The sequence below is a fragment of the Rhinolophus sinicus genome, linkage group LG07, assembly GCF_036562045.2.
Source record: "Rhinolophus sinicus isolate RSC01 linkage group LG07, ASM3656204v1, whole genome shotgun sequence".
NCBI lineage: Eukaryota > Metazoa > Chordata > Mammalia > Chiroptera > Rhinolophidae > Rhinolophus > Rhinolophus sinicus.
In genome coordinates, this window is record NC_133757.1 from 12,672,488 (window position 1) to 12,694,326 (window position 21,839).

Below are 21,839 nucleotides of genomic sequence, written 5' to 3' on the forward strand. Positions count from 1 at the left end.
GAAGAATTTATGTCAGTCGGCCTGTTTCTCGTCATTCATTAGTAGAGTACAGACCCTTTCCATTTAATTTCAAGGGAAAAAACGTCTAAAAGATTTATTTAAATATTATTTATTATCTTACTCCAAGAAATGAGAAAGAGAAAGTACGTATGATTATAACTAGTGGGTCCTGCAGAAACACAAAGAATGATAGTTATATCGAATAGGTTTAGCTTCAGATATTGAGTGTGTTATGCTGTGTTTTAAATATGCAAAGACTTTACAAAGAGCTATACTACTAGGTGAGACCTGGCTACTAAAAAATAAGTAAATAAATTACCTCGTGTTACTATTTTTTTCTAAATAAGATAAAGCCGGTAAGCCAATAGAAAATACATCTCTAATTTTCTAGGTGGCTCTTCGAGAAAATAAGTCTGTAAGCAATTAAGCTCCCAATTAAGCAATTAAGCTCTAATGTTAACAGGCTTAAAGGAAAATTGACTAAAGGACATGGTCCTTCCTTGATGGACAGGAGTAGAAAGAAGGAGCAGCGCCACAAAAGGCAACGGTTGCTGGATGATGTGTGATAGTCATCTTACTTAAAAGGTACACTAAGAACTAAGTTTTCACCTCCACATAGCATCTATTTGTAATGATTGCCATAGTGTGACAGCTGGGTCTCTAAAGAAAAATTATTAGTAATTTTCCATAACTATGAGAAGGCATTCTCTTCACAGTTTCCAGGAAGAAAATATAGATTCAAGAAGAACAGTCATCTCAAAAGAACATGCAAAATTTGTATGATAATAAGGTTGAATGATTGTCATACAGATGTTTCAGGGTGGTGCTCGTTAACACTGCAGAGACAGCATCTGAGAATTCAAAATAATCAAAGAAAAATAAAGCCTGGGACTTTAAATACATATAATATTTCAGAAGGATACTGTATTATCTATCAAGTCATACTCATAAATGACCATGAAAGTAAGAAGGAAGCTAACTTATTGAGTTCTGTTGATAAACTGTTAAGATATCTTCCACAATATGTACCGCAAAAACATCAAATTTCTTGAGACCGTCCTACTTCTTTGATAATATGAGTGAAAACATCTGACAAGGATTCAAGATAATGTCACTTCTAATGACTCTAGTAATAAATACAAAATGCTTTTATGTAAGCACGTTAATAGGTCTGTTCGATACATTATATTGTCAGGTCTGGTAAGCAACATCTATTTCAACATATACAGAGAGTACCAAAAAATGTATACACATTTTAAGAAAGGAAAAATGCATTAAAATTGTATATATAAATATAAATTGTATATATATATATATATATATATATATATATATATATATATATACCAATAACAAAAGATGAATACAAGTCACGTTTGACTTCTGCAATTACAAGAGGTGTTCAAAGTGGTTACCATCAGTGTCCGGACACTTCTGATTACAGCGAACTACTGCTTGAGCGACACTGACCAAAGTGTCTACTTGTATACATTTTCTTCTGGCAGCCCCAGTATATAATGTTGCATGAAGAAGAAACATTTCTGGTAACAAATATTGATTTATGTCATCAGAATGAACTAACCAGACCTAAAAATCAATCACTGCTTCATATTCATTAAATCATGTTCATGAGGCAATGAAATTAATTAATGAACAGTATGCATTGTTTAGTCAGATGACCTTGGGTTCAAATCTTAGCTCTAACATATGTGCGGATTGGTTTAGGGAAAGCTACTTGTCCTTCCTGAAAAATCAGTTTCCTCATCTCTAAAATGGAGATGTGATGACCACCCTAGAGAGTTGTGAACACTAAACCAGATAATTTCTTGAAAAACAGCATAGTTACAAGCCATACTGCTGCTAACGGTAGTGTTGTTGGTATTATTAGGTCTAATGACACAGGATGTCTCCTTTTCCTCTTTTTCCTTCTTCATTTTCACCAGAGAACCTGGAAAGAGGGCATGGTTGCCAACATCTGAGAAGAGTTTTTTTTTATTATTAATGAGTGATTCAAAAACAGTTTCTTCTTTATAAAAACAAAGTAAGGTAGAAACAGTGGACTTTCTTTTTCAAGAAAGCTTAAATCATTTTTATCTTGACATCACATCTTCATGATTATGTGCTTCATTTGGGGTAGAGGAATTATGAGAATAACTGCTGTTGTTGCTAAGAAGGTTATAAAAATTTCCAATTGATATAGAAAACTATAAAACTCTTCTTGAAATTTTAGTTCACGCTCTATCAATTCCAAGATTAGGCATTACTGAAATAAGTGGTACCATAACTAAAACCCTATAAAATGCATAGAAGGTCAAGACAAAACAATGCTGCACTGAAAGCAGCAATATTGTAATACCATAGTAAATGACAAAATTAGTCATTTAGAACATGGTTGGTTAGATGTGGATAAATTAGGCAAGATCATGTTATATAGGAAACTACTCCAGAAATGGTTCACATGAAAGCACTGGCTAGAATTAAATCTATTGTCAAAATGAATGAAATACATAAATAATTAAGGTAACTATTTTTTATTATTTATTTTTGTAGGATTAGTAGGAAGCCCTGATCAATACTCCATGATTTCAGAAACTGCGTTATGTTGAATAACTCTTTAACTAAAAAATGATGATAAATTATATATAACAATGTTATAAGCATTCTTCATGGCATCTCATGATAGTTTAGCATCCTACACTTTCAAAGAACATATGTCTGGGCTATTGGCTTCAATTGGACAAACTGAAAGCTGTGACATTTGGAAGCACTCGAGGATTACTGGAAATTGAAGAAGGAAGGGACAGTCAAGAGAGAAGCAAACTAGAATTATGGCTAATCTGGACCTATGTGCATGACACTATGGATAATAATGGGGAGAAATATTATTCACATTCACATTTTGAGTCAGATAACCCACTTATATTAAATTTCTTATACCCTCAAAAAAACTCTACAAGTTTGTAATTACTATTAAACATTTAAGAGGCCAATGGTAAAGAATGAAATTCTGACACATGCTACATCATGGATCAACTTTGGAAACATTAGGCTAAGTGACATAAGCAAGACACAAAAAGACAAATGTTGTATGATTACACATGAGGTACCGATAACACACAAATTCAGAGAGACAGAAAGTAGATTAAAGGTTAGCAGGGCCTGGAGGGAAGAGACGAATGGAGACTCACTGCTTAATGGATTTACAGATTCTGTTTGGAATGATGAAAAATTTTGGTGATGGATAGTAGTGATGGCTGCACAACTTTATAAATGTATTTAATGTCACTGAATTTTACACCTAAAAATGGTTAGAGTAATAAATTTTATTCCATGCCTATATTACCAGAATAAAAAAGTCAATAGTGATTATAATGTACTTATGAAAACTTTCATATCACACTGATGAGTGCAGTTTCTGACATATTTTTAATATGTCTTTATAAAAACACATATCTGTGAATAGAAGATTATACTTGAAACACCTTTAAAAATCACTACTTCAAAGTCAAAGCATTAAATGTATTCCCAAGAATACAGCCATCCCTTAAAATCTAAAGACTAAAGAGCAACATAAAACGAACTGCTGCATTTTTTGTAAGAAGAGATCCTATTTTACTAGAAAAGGAAAATTTAAGAAATCATATTACTTGTTGGCAAGTCCAATAAAATATTTTAGAGGACAGAAGCTAGCAAATGTCAGAACACTTTTTGCATTTTCACCTATTTAAAAAAACTATTAAAATACATATGGATTTAATAAAAATGATTACTATATAATAAGAATACAGCAATAAAGAATATCATCAGCAAGATGGTACGATAGGAAATATTAGCCCTCATCCCCCATAAAAACACCGATTTAAAGATGACATGTGGACCGAAATATCTATATGAGAGGAACAAAGTCCACTTAGGAAGTAGCAGTACCAAAGATGAATACAAAACCGAGGATAGTCACATCATAATGGGTAAGAAGAGCAATTTCACTTTACCCACATGAGCCCTTCCTCCAGCCATCACCACTATCTGTCACCACTATGTTCCCCCAGCATAACTCAGAATCAGAGAGATCACCTCAGCCTATAATTTATCCCTCAGGGGAAAAAGACAGTGTAACATGCATCCAACATCCTTGGTCTTCATGGTACTACCCAAAAGACCCCAGAACTCTGAGAGAACAAACATAGTGCAGACATCTGATGGCAGTGAAAAACAAAGGAAATAAGTGGGAGGCTTACTGCAGCCAACATTGAGCAGCAAGACTGGGAGAAGGCATACAATCCTGATACTTCTCCCCCAAGAGGGAGGGAGAGGAATGGGACATACATCCTACATCCTAGATTTTCTGTGCACTGCTCATGGGGAAGTGGGTGCACAGCTCACTATGGCCATCATTGCTCTGTAAAATTAAGAGAAGGTACATGACCCTAAAACTTCTCCCTGAGGAGGGAGGGAAAGGAGTTCAATGTGCCACCAACATCCTGACCTTTCAGGGCACTACCCTTGGGAAAAGGGGTGAGCAGTTTACTGAGGCCAATATAGCTCTGCAAGACTAAGAAAAAGCACAAAACCCTGAGACTTCTCCCCCAGGAAGGAAGAAGAGTAGAGTATGATCATCCATAGAAAAGGTGTGAGATGCTCCCAGTATCTCTAGCTGGGCTGACTGGCGAAGGTCTTTTCCTTTTGAAGCCACTCAGACTGGAAGAAGTAGCTATTTCTTCAAATACACAGACACCAAGGCAAGCTACAAGGAAAATGAAGAATCTGGCAAATATGACTCAACCAAAGGAAGAGAGTAAACGTCCAGTGACTAACCCTAAAGAAATGGAGCTCTAGAATTGCCTGACAAAGAATTCAAAATGATTGTATTAAAGAAGCTAAAAGGGAATGATAAGAGACCACAGAAAGAGAACTAAATGCAACCAAGAAAACGACACATGAACAAAATGAAAATACCAACAGAGATACAATCACAAAAAGGAACCAATTATAAATTCTGGACCAGAAGAATGTAACTAAACTGAAAAATTCAACATAGAGCTTCAATAACACACTTGACCAGACAGAAGAAAGATCAATGAATTTGAAGGTAAATCATTTGAAATTATTCAGTCAGAAGAGCAAAAAGAAAAGAGAATGAAAAAGAGTAATGAAAGCCTAGTGGACTTATGGGATACCATCAAAAGAATGAATATATGCATTATGAGAGTCCCAGAAAAAGGAGCACAAGAGAAAGGGGCAGAAATCTTATTTACAGAAACCCTTGTGCACTGTCAGTGGGATTGTAAATTAGTGCAGCCACTATTGAAGACAGTATGGAGGTTTCTCAAAATTTTAAAAATAAAACTACCATATAACACAGCAATTCCACTCTGGGTAGTTGTCCAAAACAACTGAAAGCACTAACTCAAAAAGCTGTATGCATCCACATGTTCACTGCAGCATTATTTACAATAACCAAGACATAGAAGCAACCAAAGTGTCCATTGATGGATGAATGGATATATACAATATTGTATAATCATAAAAAAGGATATCTTGCTAATTACAACAATATGGATGGTACTTCAGGGCATTAAGTGAAATACATCAGACAGAAAAAGACAAATACCCTATGACTTAGTTATACGTGGAATTTAAAAAACAAAACAAACAAAACAAAAAATCAAAAACAAACAAATAAACAAAAACCCAAGCTCATGGACACAGAAAACAGATTGGTGGTGGCAGGGGTGGCGAAGAGGGAGTAGGCACATGGGTGAAGGTGGTTAAGAAGTACAAACTTCTAGCTATAAAATAAATGTCATGTGGATATAATGTACAGCATGGTGACTATAGTTAATAATACTATATTGTATATTTAAAAGTTGCTAAGAGAATAAATCTTAAAAGACCTCATCACGAGAAAATCTTTTTATAACAATGTAGGTGAGTGATATTTTTACTAGACTTATGTGGTGATCATTTCACAATACATATAGATATGAAATCATTATGTTATATACCTGAAACTAATATAATGCAATTTGTCAATTATATCTCAATTTCTCAGCCTTAAAAAAAGGAAATCCTGCTGTATGTGATAATATAGATGAACCTGGAGGACATTATGCTAAGGGAATAAGCCAGTCACAGAAGGACAAATACTGCATGATTCTACTTATATAAAGTATCTAAAATAGTCTAACTCACAAAAGCAGAAAGTAGAACGATAGTTGCCAGGGGCCGGGGGGGAGGGGAAAATCGGAAGTTGTATAATGGATATAGTTTCAGTTATGCAACACAAGTTCTAGAGATTGCTGTACAAAACAGTACCTATTGTTCACAACACTGTATCAAACTCTTAAAAACTTGTTAACAGAGAAATCTCACATTAAATGTTATAACCACAATAAACAAAAAAGGGTAATTCTAATATTTCACAAAACACCTTCATTTAGAAAGAGCTATTTTCAGTTTCAAAAGAACTAAAATTCTCTCGAAATAAACTATAAGGTTGGTATTTCCATCCCCTGGACTTTTGTTTAATTTTATAAAGTCTCAAATGGATAGCAATATGCGTGTTTTATTTTTAAACCAACTTAGAGACTTTTCTCGGATTTATAGTTTGATCTTATATTGACAATCTTTCATACATTTAAACTTCATAAACTTATAACATTATATCACTGATGTGATAAGTTGTTTAAAGATAGCATTGCATTATGCTAAGTGAGTTAAGTCAGATGGAGAAGACAAATACTGTATGACCTCATTTCTGTGTGGACTCCAAAAAAGCCGACCTTGTGAAACCACATAGCAGAATGGTGGTTACAGGGCTGAGGGGGTGGGGGAATTGGGGAGATGTTGTTTAAGGGCACAGACTTCCAACCAGCAGACAAATAAATCCTAGAGAGCTAATGCACTGCATAGTGATTATAGGTAACAATACTGTATTACAAACTTCAAAGGCGCTAAGAGACTAGCTTTTAATTATGCCCGCCACAAAGAAGAAATGATAATGATGTGACACACTAGAGGTGTTAGCTATGTGCTATGATGGGAAATATATTGTAAAATAGAAATGTATCAAATCAACATATGTACACTTTAAGCTTACACAATATTATATTTCAATAAAAATAATTAAGAATAAAACAAGCCAGAGTTCATATAACTTGGATTTAGAAAAATGACAATGAAAACTTACTATGTAATGGTGTAAAAGAAAAAGAAAATACATATAGTATTATAGCATGTTTTAAATGTTGAGTATTATTTTCAAATAAGACTACTCCTAGTTTACAAGCATAATTATAAACATAAACACTGTGTTTAAAAGTTATTAATAGAAATATTAATAGAAAGTCATAGAAATAATATATTGTTTAAACTGTATGACTGTTCACAATATCTGAAATATCGAACTCACGAAGTCTCTGAATCACAAGGACACCTAAGTTTTATGAAAAGAAGAATATTAACAGGATTAATCGTTCTACAAAACCCCTACAGTGTGATAATTCTGAGGTAAAAGTTACAATGAAATATGATGAAAAAGTTGTATCCCTTCATATAAATATAACTATATTACACAAGTTAAATTATCCTCTCACCTGTTCTGGGTTTGCTATGAAGTTAATGGCAGTATAGTGGCGGTCGTCCTCCTGTAATAAGCTGAAGGTGAACTGATAGTCAATCAAAAGGCTGTCTGTAGGGGAAAAAACACAATACTGATGTGTATTTTTAAAAACTGATAAACAAAAGTTAGGTGAAAAAATACTGTATATCAGTATTGAAAATTATTATCATTAATTATTAATGGCCTATTTAAGACTAGAAAATACATAAATTTGGTCACTAAACAACAGAAAGCAAAATATAAATATGAAGAAGGCTTAATTCTTTAAAATGTATTACTTCTGTTGTCATTATAAAAGCTCTACGAATATTGTAGACATTCTGGAAACCATACAAAAGTAAGAAAATACAAGTCATCTATAATCTTACAACTAGAGAAAAATATAGAACATATTTTGGTGCATTTTATTCCAGTTAAATTTTGTTAAATAGATAGACATGCAGACATTTTGATATCCTACTATCAAAAATTCAAAATTGTTTGAAAAAATGATTTTTAATAGTTAAATAATATTTCATCATATACTATAATTAAATTATTTATTCCTTTATTATTGTAGTAATTTTTACTTTTAGTAATTTTAAAATGACTGTGGTAAATATCATTCTACAAAAGTGACTCTCATTAACAACTGATGAAGAGAACACCGGGGTAAATAATTTTTATTTTGTCCAGGTATAATGCTGAAACCAAGGTGAACCCCTTGAATGTGACAGGTCATGAGTAGCTTCCCAAGAGTGAAGTAGTACTCATAATATTAAACTGCCACCTTTATAAAAAAATATTTCAAATTATTTTAAATGGAAGATTTCTATTTTGGGGATACAGACCTTTCATGTTATGCCCTCAGCAACTAAACACTATTAAAATAAAAAGTAAAGATAAGAATAATATCACTGGACTTACTGTTAAAAATATCAAGGTTTCATCTTTGATGTCGCTTACCATGCATACTTTACAAGATCCACTCAATGTATTTCTTGTATAACTTAGTGTAAGGCAATACTTTGTGTTTCTACGAATTTATAGGCATCCTTATACATGACAATGAGAATTATACAATGCCCATATTTCCTATTTTCATTTGACTGCCAGACAATTCAATGGGCCATTGTTGTTCTAGGCTCTGGAGATAAAAAATAGAATTTTCTATTTTTATGCAACTTACAGTCTATTAGTTGCACATCGAAAATTAATAAATAATTTAAGTATATAGTACAAAAGAGGATGATATGTCTTGGACAATAACAAACCAGTGAAAAGGAGAGAAATTGCCATTGGAATATAAGTGTGCTTACAGTTTTGAGAAGGAACATTTGAAGATCAAAGATAGTAAGCCATGGAGTTTAGTAGAGGAAATGTAATCCAGGCAGAGTAACAAGTACAAAACCTCAAAGAAAGAACAGGCCTTAACTGTGATTCTTGTAAAGAGGCTGTGGCAAGAATACAGGCATGAGTTGATGGGCAAGGGTTGTAGCCATGGAGGACAATAAAAGAGGTCAGATTCACAGAATGTATTTGGAACGTAAAAACAAATAGGATTCGCTGAAAACAAATGCAGCATTTGAAAGAAAAACAGGTGAAGTTTTCAGACCCAAGAGCAAGCATAATGTCAGCATTAGCTGAGATGGGTAAGAATAAGTTTTATTCGTTGGGAGTTGGGAAATAATTAGGAGCTTAGTTTTGAAGAAGTTAAATTTGAGTTACATATTGAATGTGCAAGTGATATGTTGAGCACAGGTCTAGAGCATGTCTATTAGATAACATTTAAAGCACTTTAGCCAAACGAAATCACAAGTTGTAAATAGAAAAGAGGTCTAAGGGATGAGCCCTGAGGCATACCAATGTGAAATAAACAGCTGCTCAGGAGGAGCCCACAAAGGAGACTGATAGGAATCAAATCAGAATTTAGTATCATGCAGCCAAGTGAACATAGTGTTTAAGAAAGTGAGTAGTAGAGAGATCCAAGATGGCGGAGGAGATAAATACTGTATGTGCTTCCTTCAGTGAACACATTAAAATTACAACTAAATTATGAAACAATCAACCTGGTGAACCATCTGTAGTCTGGCTGAAAAAAAGTTTTATAACTAAGGATATAAAGAAGAAACCATATAAAGACAGGCAGGAGGGGCAGAGCTGTGAAACAGTCTGGCCCCAAACCTCCACATGACAGTTAGAATCAGGAAGGGTACCTTGGATGCAGAGGTTCCTCCTGGAGGAGTGAGTGACCCCAGCCCCACACCTGGCTCCCGAGCCTGGAATACTGGTGCTGGAAATGGGAGCTCCCACAACATATGGCTGTGGAAACAGTGAGGATTTCAACCATCCAGGTGGGATGGAAGGCTGTGGGAAACCCAAATGTCCTCATAAATGGCCTGCGCACAAACTCTCTCACTCCCAGGCACTCACCCTGGCCTCTGGCAGAGGGACGGTGACTCAATGACATTAGAGGCAGGAGTGTGGTGTCAGTGCGAGAGCTGGAGGACAGTAGGCATTTTCCTGATGGGGGTGCTCTTCCCATGCAGCTGGCAGGTGGGCGCTGTCTTTCCTATGTTGAGCCCACCCACACAGGCCAACTTGGAATCTGATTGGCCTGGTGAGCTCTTCTGCTCTGCCCTGCTGACTCAGCTGGGACCCATTCTGATGCAACTTGTGCACCACTAGAAGCACTTACTCTGTGAGCATCTAGCCCCACCAGCATTGTACTCTTTCTTGGAAAACTATCACAGTCCATGAGCCTCAGGCAAGTGAAACTGGCTTTGGTGTGCTCTGACACTTTTTCTGAGCTGCTCCAGGCTCAGGACTGGCACCAAACCAGAGTCTACATTAACCAGGTGACCACACCTCCTCCCACTCTAGTGATTCCCTGAGACCCTGCCTCATCCAACTCATGTACCACAGAAGCTTTATCAGTGGCTGAACCTTAAGGGAGCCAGCAGATGGAATCAGGCCTTGGGGTATCCTGGCTTACTGTGGAGCTACCTCAGGCCCAGTACTGGTGACAGCCATCCTGTTCTCAGCGTGACCTCTCCCATGTGCCTCCAGGGTTAGCACAGGCAGTGAACAACTGTGGATCACTTTGCAGTTCCCACCAGGCAGCTCGTGGCCAGACACAGGCAGTGGCTGACCAGGGCCTACACAAGAGGCTCTCCCAAGAGGCCCCAGAACCAACATACTTGGAGGTTGGCTTCAGACCACAGTAGAGTATCGCCCACTTAGCCCCACAAGTGGCACACACAAAGGGTGGTCTCAAAAGGCACCAGAGCTCACTGGTGAAAATCCCACGCAGTGGGGTAAGACCCCCAAATAGCAGCCTACAAGCTGTGGATGTGACCAAACACCACAGCCAGTCAGCCTCAGGGCCAATCCCACCCACTGATGTGTCAACTCAACCGATGTGCCAGGCTCAACTATAACAAGAGGGCACACACAACCCACAAAAGGGACACTCCTGGAGCAACCAGAGCAAGTGACTAGGGAGACTGTGTCACTGGGCCCCACAGGACACCTACAACATAAGGCCACCTGGCCAAGACTGGGAGATATAGAAGATCTACCTAATAAATAGAAACAAACACAGACAGGCAGCCAAAATGAGGAAACAAAGAAATACATTCCAAATGAAAGAACAGGAGAAAATGCCAGAAAAAGAACTACACAAAATGGAGGCAAGCAACCTACCAGAGACAGAGTTCAAAACAATGGTTATAAGGATGCTCAAGGAACTTAGTGAGAACTTCAACAAAGAGATAACGAGCATAAAAAAGGACATAGAAACCATAAAAAAGAACCAGTCAAAAGCAAAGAATATAATAACTAAAATGAAGAATGTACTAGAAGGAATTACCAGCAGACTAGATGAAGCAGAAGATCAAATCAGTGATTTGGAAGACAAGGTAGCAGAACACACCCAATCGGAACAGCAAAAAGAAAAAAGAATTTTTAAAAAATGAGGCTAGTTTAAGAGACCTCTGGGACAACATCAAATGTAACAACATTTGCATCATAGAGATACCACAAGGAGAAGAGAGAAAGCAAGAGACTGAGAACTTATTTGAATAATGACTGAAAACTTTCCTAACCTGGTGAAGAAAAGAGACATACAAGTCGAGGAAACACAGAAAGTCCCAAACAAGATGAACCCAAACAGGTCCATACTAAGACATATTATAACTAAGGTGGCAAAGGTTAAAGACAAAGAGAGAATCTTAAAAGCATCAAGAGAATTGTCACTAGTAACTTATAAGGGAGCCCGCATAAGATTGTCAGCTGATTTCTCAACAGAAACTTGCAGGCAGTAGGGATTGGCAGAAAATATTTAATGTAATAAAAAGTCAGAACTTACCACCAAGGGTACTCTACCAAGGAAGCCTATAATTTAAACTATAAAGACAGATAAAAAGCTTCCCAGACAAGAAAATGCTAAAGGAGTTCACACCAGTATTACAAGGAATGTTAGAGGAACTTCTTTAAGATGAAAAATAAAATAATAAAAATTATGAATAATAAAATAGTAATAGCTACAAATCTATCAACAATTACTTTCAATGTAAATGGATTAAATGCTCCAATCAAAAGGCATAAGAGGGCTAAATGGATAAGAAAACAAAACCTTTACATATGCTGACTACAAGAGACTCAATTCAAACTGAAATATACGCAGAGAAAGAAAGTAAAGAGATGGAAACAATTATTTCATGGAAATGAAAATGGAAAAAAAAAAGCTAGGGTAGTAATACTTATATCAGACAAAATAGACTTTAAAACAAGAGACAAAGAAGGACCCAGTAATCCTATTTCTGGGTATTTATTTGAAGAAACCCAAAACGCTAATTTGATGGGATCTGTGCATCCATATGTTCACTGCAGAATTGTTTACAATGGCCAAGATGTGGAGGCAGCCTGGGTGTCTGTCGATGGAAGAATGGATTAAGAGTCGGTGGTACATATATAAAATGGAATATTAATTGCTCAACTCATGGAAGAGAACGGGTTCATGCCATCTGTGGTGGCATGGATAGACATGGAACGTACTGTGAGCAGAGTGTCAGACAGAGAAAGACAGATGCAATGTGATTTCACTTATATATGGAATCTGAAAAACAAAAACAAACAACAATAACAAAGAAACAAACTCATAGATACAGAAAACATTTTGATGGTTGTCAGATGGGAGGGGGGTTGGGAGTTGGGGGTGAAAAAAGAGGAAGGGATTAAGAAGTACAAATTGGTAGTTACAAAATAGTCATGGGGATGTAAAGTAAAGCATAGGGAATATAGTCAATAATATGGTAATAACTATGTATAGTGCCAGGTGGGTACTAAACTAGTCAGGAGGATCTTTTCTTAAATTATATAAATGTCTAACCATATGTGGCACACCTGAAGTTAATATAAAGTAATACTGAATGTCAACTGTAATTGAAAAATTAAAAAGTGGAGGGAAACATGAAGGGGAATAAGAGGTCCAAATTTCCAGGTATAAAACAAATAAGTCAGGGGAAATTAATGTACAGCACAGGGAATATAGTCAATAATATTGTGATGGAGGGTACAGTGTCAGGTGGTTGCTGGACTTATGGTGATCACTTCTTTAGGTGTATGAACATTGAATAACTATAGTATACACCTGAAACTAATATAATATTGTATGTTAGCTATATTTTTGATTAAAATCTTTAAAACAATAAAAAGAGAGTAGTGATCACCAGTCAGTTGCAGTTGACGGGGATTCAGAAGTAGGGCTGCAATACTGGGAAAAGATCATATTTATTAAGAATGAAGGACAAATACTACTAAGAAAAAGTAAACACTTCAAAACTATTTTCAAGAATTTGTCTGCATAATTATCTTTACTTTTTTCTAGCTTGAAACTAAATATTAAGAAGTCAGGAGTAGATAACCTTCAAGAGGTAGGGTCTGGGTGACCTGGGACACCTGGGCAGCTTTGGGCAAAGCTGCAGTGCCCCGACCCTCTGGAAACTCTTTTGCCTTTTTGGACTCTCCTCCTGTGACACAATTATGTCCCACCAAATTCTTGGCAAGGCATTCATGCTGGATTTCTCTACTGTTATTTGTTACAGTTGGAAGTATAAGATCAGTATGATGTATATTATATATGGTAATGATCAATTCTAATGTTGGTTGGGCTAAAAAAAAAAATAAGCCTGACCTGGAACTAAATTAGTAAGAGTGTTACTCAATTCATGACTAATAAGAGCACCACTCAGTGAATATGAATTATTATAAATTGAAGAAAGTTTAGACTTCTACTCAAAATGTTTCCTTTTAAAGCTGTCTAGAATTAAAGTCTTCCAGAAGCCATCTACAAAGTTCTCCACTTACCCACATGATGTATTTCTCCCCCAATTTAAATATCATGTTGGTACATTTTTAGGGGTGTTACAGATAATTAATTACCTGGCACTTAAAATATGTACCTTAATCCTGAAATTACTCTGAACTTCTCAGCTAAGTAGGGTACAGGACATAAAACATTAAAATTTAAAATACGTCTCAAGTTTATGCAAATGTACATATTTAGAAAATAAGTTTTTGTACTGCTTTAATGAACCACTTTATTATGGTATAAAGAAAGAAGTCATGTTTGACTATAAATCAACTCAAATCATTTATTGCATTATGGTTAAACAGAGAGAAATCACAAAGTAGCAGGAGGAGTAAGTGTGATGAAAAACAAGCGAGAGAGCTTCTTTTTAAATTGGGAGACACAGCATTTTTTTTTTAACAATTTGGCATAAATAAAAATTTAGTAGAAAAAGAGAAATTAATGAGTCAAGAAAAATTTCAGGCCAATGTCCTTGGGTAGATAAAAGGTCATGACCTTGGAACACAAGGGGATGATCTGTTGTTGAGTTCTCTGGGTTTGAGGGTTTTTGGTTTTGTTTTTTGAGTTTGTTTTTATTATACTTCCTTATAACCCCACCTGGGAGCTAGAGCATCTGCAATCAGAAAACACTAACAAATTCCTAACAACAAAAACAACAGAAAAAGCCTTAAGAAGACCATGCTGCTGACACTGTAGGGAGGAGCCCTGTAAACCATAGCCCTTCCCTGCTAAGGTCAGCAGAGGCGGAGCCTGTGTTGATGCCACAAATGAAATGAAGAGGTAAGCTTTATGAAAGCTCAGTGGCAGGTACACAATTTTTACATTATATTATATATACCAAAAAAGTATATGTACTTGTCAGCATAGTTTACATTTTCATAATGAAAAAAGATAAACTGTATTCTGCATGTTTAATTACATTACTGACAAGAAATAAGTATTTAAATACTTGTGAACAGAAATACAAGCAAAAGATATATGTTTCAAAGCTTTAAGAAACCATGACACCATATACATTAATCCTCTCGTTTCACCGTCTGAGCCCTGACGATTGTAACAACTGTAAACAATATTGGTAGTTCTTAAACATTTTGGTCAACAACCAGCAAGCTATCTCTGATAATTCCAGGAAATTTAGAGGTTGGCAATTAAATTTCCCAATGGAGCCTACAAATACGAGTCAAATGGATACACAGAAGAGCCACTTTGCTTTACACCTCTTTACTTTGCATGAATTTGCTAGACCTTAAGGTGAATATGAGGCTGTTCATACTCTGGCTCCAGTTCTAATTGTATAGATGAAACAAAGTCGTGAAAACAAAGAGAAAAGAAAGGTTGACATCTTTTGTTTTGTTAAGTAGTTTGATTTATATAGTGAGAAGAGAATAAAATATTTGATCAACGATAAAGTATATGAAATTATTTAATATGAGTAAAGTGTTTAATCATTTAAATTATCTATGTAGTATGCATCAAAGGAAAAAGAAAATCTAAAAACAGAACAGAAAATTACAGATGAAAGATAACACTGAAGACTACAACAAAGAGAGCTAAGTAAAAACTGAAAAACAGAAACAAAAAAGTAATGATATAATGGCAACATTAAATATAATAAGAGAATCATAAAGTAAAATAATTAAAACAACATAAGACTGAATCAGTCCTATGCATGTCTAATCTGAAAAAGCCTCCCATATTGAACAGAGATGAAAATCACTGAAGAAGAATAGACAGCAATTTTCAATATACATGTGACTAATACTGTAAAAGCAGATATCATAACAAATAGAAAAGAAGCACATATATGTTAAATATATGACAGAAAAAAATCTGACGACAGTTGACTGAAAACTAAATAATGAAAGGAAATACACTGTATAAAAGATTTAAAGAATCCATCATTATTCATGAGTCCAAAAGTAAAAACAACGCAAATGTTTATCAACAGATGAATGATACACAAAATGCAGGATGCCCATAGAATGGAATATTATTTGGCCACAAAGAGGGATGAAGTACAGAAACCTGCTGTAATGTGGATGAACCTTGTAAACATTATGATAAATAAAATAAGCCAGTCAAAAAAGGCCACATATTCCATGATATCTTTCATGTGATATGCCAAAGTAAGAGCTGCAGGTGTTAATAGTTTTATAGTATATCTGGTTACATACTGAAATTGTTTATTGTTTTAGTATCTTTTTAGTTGTTTTATATTTCTTGGTAAACAATCTGATTTTAGACATAAAAAGATAACATTTTATTCAACTTGAAATCTGTCATCTATTCACTGCCAAACCTTTTTACTTTGGTATTTTCATATCTGGATTTGTCTTAGTTGTAGAATGTGTATGCATGATTTTTTTCAGGATGAGTATGTAGTTAATATACTTTTAAGACCTTTGCTTGTCTGAAAATTATCATTATGTTGTTTTATATTTATCTTGTTTTTCTATGTAGACAGCATGGCTGAGTTCACATATTCCATAAATATTGTTCCAGTCTTTTGATATATATTATCTTTTGATATATATTATTACTTAAGAACACTTGGTATCTTGCCTTATTTTTCTTTGTAAATAGCTAATTGGTTTGTGTGTGTGTGTGTGTGTGTGTGTGTGTGTGTGTGCGTGAGCGCATGTCAGCTTGTGCATGTGTGCACATGCCCACACTGATGTGCCTGGATGTCCATACTGTATTTTAAATAACAGCTTTATTGAGATATAATTCACATACCAACAATCTCACCCTTTTGAAGTGAACAATTCAGTAGTTTTTAGTTATGCACAGAGTTGTGCAACCATCACCACTATCTGATTTTAGAACATTTTTATCACTCCTAAGAGAAACTCTGCACACACAGCAGTCACTCCTAATTCTCCCATTCTTGGCTTTGTATCTCTCTGGATCTCAGTGAAAGGTAGCAACAAGGAGAGGTGGAATATTGCTTCAAAGCAGATAAAATTTTCAAACAGGTAAAGCAAAGCAATTATTTGTCAGTGTCAAAGGGAACTAAGCAGATACTATTCCCATGTCTAGATTCTAAGGTATCAACATCGGGGGGAAAAACAGACAACACTTCTCTTAGGGGACAGCCAAATTTCAAGATAGAACAAGCTTCAGTTAAAGCAAGATAACAGAGTTTCAAAAAGAGAATAAAAATACACTTGGTGATTTCATTTTTAAGGTAACAATTTTTTAAGGAAAGAAAGAATAATACTCCAGAACCAATAAGCATACTTTATTCCCAGATTTTGGTTTCTAAGTACCATTCTTCAATATAAGGAACCACAGCTTCTCGGAAAAAATGGTTAATTCCATAGCTAGGGCAGGAAAAGTATAAGGTAAATCTGAAATATTTTATAGCACCAGAAAATAAGTATTCAAAAAATGATGGAGAGGGACCAGCCCGGTGGCTCAGGATGTTGAAGCTCCATGCTCCTAATTCCAAGGCTGCCGGTTCAATTCCCACATGGGCCAGTGGGTTCTCAGCCACAATGTTGCCAGTTCAACTCCCACAAGGGATGGTGGGCACAGGGGCAACTGGACCTGGAGCTGAGCTGCACCCTCCACAACTAAGACTGAAAGGACAACAACTTGACTTGGAAAAAGTCCTGGAAGTGCACACTGTTCCCCAATAAAGTCCTGTTCCCCTTCCCCAATAAAAAATGGAGACATGTCAAAGGGACACAATTGGGCTATTTTATGCAGGTTAATTAAGCTCAATGAGAGTCACTGTTACAAAGGGGATAAAACTGCTTATCTCTTATGATTGCTCTGTGAGTTAAACATAATTGTGTTAGTGTGTATTTGGCTAAGAGAAGAATATCTTACGAAATAAAGGCATTCAATAAATGTTATTTCACTTTTCCTTATTCACTACATTGGCTCTGAATGAACTCTAGAAGATTTCAATAGTCAGATTTTCATGTGTATTTACATACACTTAGATATTTGTTCATAAATATATTAGGTCAACGTCTGATATTTAGAAAAAGATGCATGTAGGTTTGACAACAACAGTAAGAATCCAAATCTGTTTTAAACAACAGCACGCACGTACACATAAGTACATGAACTTGCCGACGTACAACTGTTTAGTAAATGATAAAGTTTACATGAATATAAACTCAAGTACATTCACAGTCTCAGTATTATCATTGTCATACAGTAAGTCCTCACTTAACACTGTCCATGGGTTCCTGGAAACTGTGACTTTAAGCAAAAGGAGGTATAACGAAACCAATTCGACCACAGGCTACTTGATACAGACAGAGCTAAGTTCCCACGGCATACTTCTGGTCACAAAACATTGCCAAACTTCTAAATACAGAACCAAAACATTTCTAATATTAAACATTGAAATAAATGTGAGCTATACATACTTTTAAAAGATTAATAAAAGCAAGTAAGATAATTATTTTGCAACCCTCTTATTCCAATTCAGGGCCTCAGGTGGCCTGACAGTCTGCCCCTTCCATCGTCGGGCACACCCGCATGCACACCCACCCTCACACACACTGGGACAACGTAGACACACCACTTCACCTAATGTGCACACGTGTGGGATGGGGGAGGAAACCAGAGGATTCGGTATACATGGGGAGAACGCGTCAACTCCACAGTTTCCCCCACCAGAAATTGATTTTTTTCTCATCAACGTTATACAAAACAACATTGAACAAAAAGATGTTATTCGAGGACCTGCTGTATTTAACATGCAGCTCCACGAATATGCCTCAGAAGTAAACTAGAATGGATTCTTTCCTGCTCAATTGCCCTCACCAAGCTGTTTGGCACAGTGCAAGTAGACTGATTATTTTTTAATTAAAATTTAACATTTTACTCTCCTCAACATTTGTCAAGGGCTTCCCATTTTCCTTACAATAAAGACCCAAATTCTTACATGTCTATCAGCACTGCGTGATCTGGATCCTGCAGAGTTCACATCCCTCATCTCCTACCTCTCTTCACCCAGTTCTGTGCGTTTCAGTGTTAGTATCTCACATGCCGTGTTCGTTCTAACCCCAGACCTTTGTGCCTGCTGCCCCACTGCTCCCACTTCTCCCATCCTCCCACCATCAGCACTCCACTGTTAAGTCATCTTTCACATCAAAACTCCATCATTGTCTTGCTGCACCCACTTCTACTCCCTATTTTATAATTGGGTCAGGCTCTCTTGCAATGTATTTCCAAAGCATCAATAATTCTCATGCAGAGTTCTTATGAAAATCACATTGAGGTAATTGTATAACAAGTTTACTACCTATTTTCTCTACTAGTTTATAGGCTTTGACATAGCACAACACATTTTATTCACTGTAATATCCCCAGAGTCCAACACAATAGTCAATAAGTATATGTTGAATAAGTCAACAGAAGTGGGTCCATTCCAACAACCAACACTCTTTCCAAGCTCCAACAGTGTAACTCTTCAGTAAGTAAATTAAGGAGAAAAAGTATGTCACCCTTGTGAGTATTAAATGAAACACTATTAAATTGCTTTCACGTAATATTCAATAAATATTAGTTTTCCTTGCTTGCTGAACATTACTATACATACTTACAGTAATTAATTAAGAATTTCTATTGAACTTGGAACATTTAGAAAAATTCCAAAGGTAAAATCTGTGGCAGGAATTTTGCAAGTTGAACATTTGCTAGATATAATATCACGAAAAAAGCACAGAACCCTTTATTATCCACACTCTGGAAATTACTGATTGTGTAACCTAGACTATACATTTAAAACTCATTGAGTCTTAGTTTTTTCATCTTCATGAATAAGAGGATGGACTATGATCACCAATGCCTATACATCAATGATTCTAATTAGGGGTTTTCATATAATATGCCATGACCTCTTCAGAAGCTACCTTCCTTAAAAGTGCCTCCGCAAGTAACTACACTTCATTATTCTGGAATGACATTTGGGAATCTACTTAGATATTACTTGAAGCAAATGTGTCACAAGCTAAGTAAAAAAAAAACACATGCAAAGCTTGAAACTCATTTTTATTTAAATGAATGGCTGATTTTTAAAGTTTTTCAATGATGAATTGTACTACTTTGTGTAAATAAATTGAAAAATAAATATAAAGCAATTTTTACTTGATAATCTATAACATGATCTCCAAATATTTTTGGTCAAACACCCCATCAATAAACACACCTGCACATACAGCCACAATACATGCATATTCATTTATTAATTGATAATTTGTATGTGTACTACCATTATATATTTACTGAAAGCCTGCCTAAGAATCATTAGCTTTTCTAACTATGAGTTCCAACATGAGAAAGTCCTGGGTTCAGAGACTTTCATTTTGGTGAGTAAAGAAAATCCACATTTAACTAAACAAACAAGTGAGATAATGTCCTACTGTGGAAGTGTTAGGATGGGGGGCGGGGGAGAAGGTTATTGAGAAGTGTGAGGGGGTCTATTTTAGCTAGGAGTGGAATGTTACCTAGAGATTAAATATTTAAGGAAGAAATGCAAAAGCCACAATCTAAGATAAAATTTGAGATATAAGACAAGCAGATTAAATCGTTAAGAACTTGTATAAAACTGTCATATAAATTCTCAAATGTTCCAATCTAATCCTAACTTTTATTTGCTCATTGATTCCTACACCAGTATGGGAACCAGTACAGAGTTACAGTATGTTTGAATATCCATATTCTTTCTTACATAATTTTACTGAATATTCTAAAAGTTTATTATTTAAAATAAAATTGAAGGTAATTTATTCTAATGCATACCCTTCAAAAAACCTAACTGAATGAAATCCTAACTGAAACTGCATAAAATTTATAAATATTGGTAAGTATATTTTTATCTGAAGACTTCTCATTTGAGAGGATGATATGAATTTTTCATTGTTTAAATCTGTTTTTATTTCCTTCAAGATGATGTTTTTATTTTATTCAAATAAAAACAACTCCTGTGTTAAATATATTGCTCTAGTTTTATCTCCTGTGGTAAAGAGTGTGGGCTATAGAACCAGACTGCCTGGATTGAAACTGGCTTTGCCATTTCCTAGCTATGTGATCTTATACAAATTAATTAATTTCTCTGCTCTGTTCCCTTAAATAAAAAATGGGGATAATAAGTGTATCCTTCTCAGTTGAGGATTAAGTAAGCTAATACAAACAAAAAACTTAGGATAGCCTGGCACACTAAATGCTCAATAAAGGTTAAGTAGTATTTGGACAAAGTTTATGTTTTATTTCGTAAATGATGCTAAATAATAAGCTATAAGTTGTGAGAAAAAAAGTTTGAATAAGAATATTACATATGTTATAACCTCCTTTATATAAAAAGTTCTCAGAAAGGCTTGCAGTGCCTTCTTTAGCCTATTCAGCATTTTTATACAAATAAGGAACTACTAATACTAACCCTTGCTGAATGTAGATCCAGCCCCACACCCATTCCAGGCGTGGTGAGAACAGTGAGCACAGCGTGACAGCCCTCACACTCTACCTTGCAGCCAGTGCCTTGGCAGAGGACACAGAGTACACAACTCCACTTGGGAGCCCTGGTGGGAGATCTTCAGACATTTTTGTTTTCTTCCTTACACTTTGTTGTTTTTATAAATTATTTTTACAATGAGTCTGTTATTTACATAACCAGAATAATGTAACACTTAACCATAAAATACATGGTCAAATAAATTTTTATCTCTCTCTAGATTAATTCAATAGCAATTTATTTCAGCTATTTTTAACTTTCTCATAATTGTGCATATTGTCAATTTTAGAATATGCAAAAATATTAAATAATTCTGAAATAAACATCTCAAAATATTAGGATATAACTTCCGGAAATTTAATAAAAACACTGATGAATCAAAGAATAAGGTT

At 35.3% G+C, this 21,839-nt stretch overlaps 1 protein-coding gene across 2 annotated transcripts in view; it reads right to left on the minus strand.

Annotated features, from left to right (window-relative positions):
- ATRNL1 (attractin like 1) overlaps positions 1-21,839 on the minus strand; it is a 564,648-nt gene that overhangs the window by 359,332 nt on the left and 183,477 nt on the right. For both annotated transcript variants that reach the window (XM_019725236.2, XM_074338995.1), the window contains exon 22: positions 7,596-7,690. In XM_019725236.2, the coding sequence (XP_019580795.2) occupies positions 7,596-7,690 (95 nt within the window). The remainder of the gene's footprint in view (positions 1-7,595; positions 7,691-21,839) is intronic.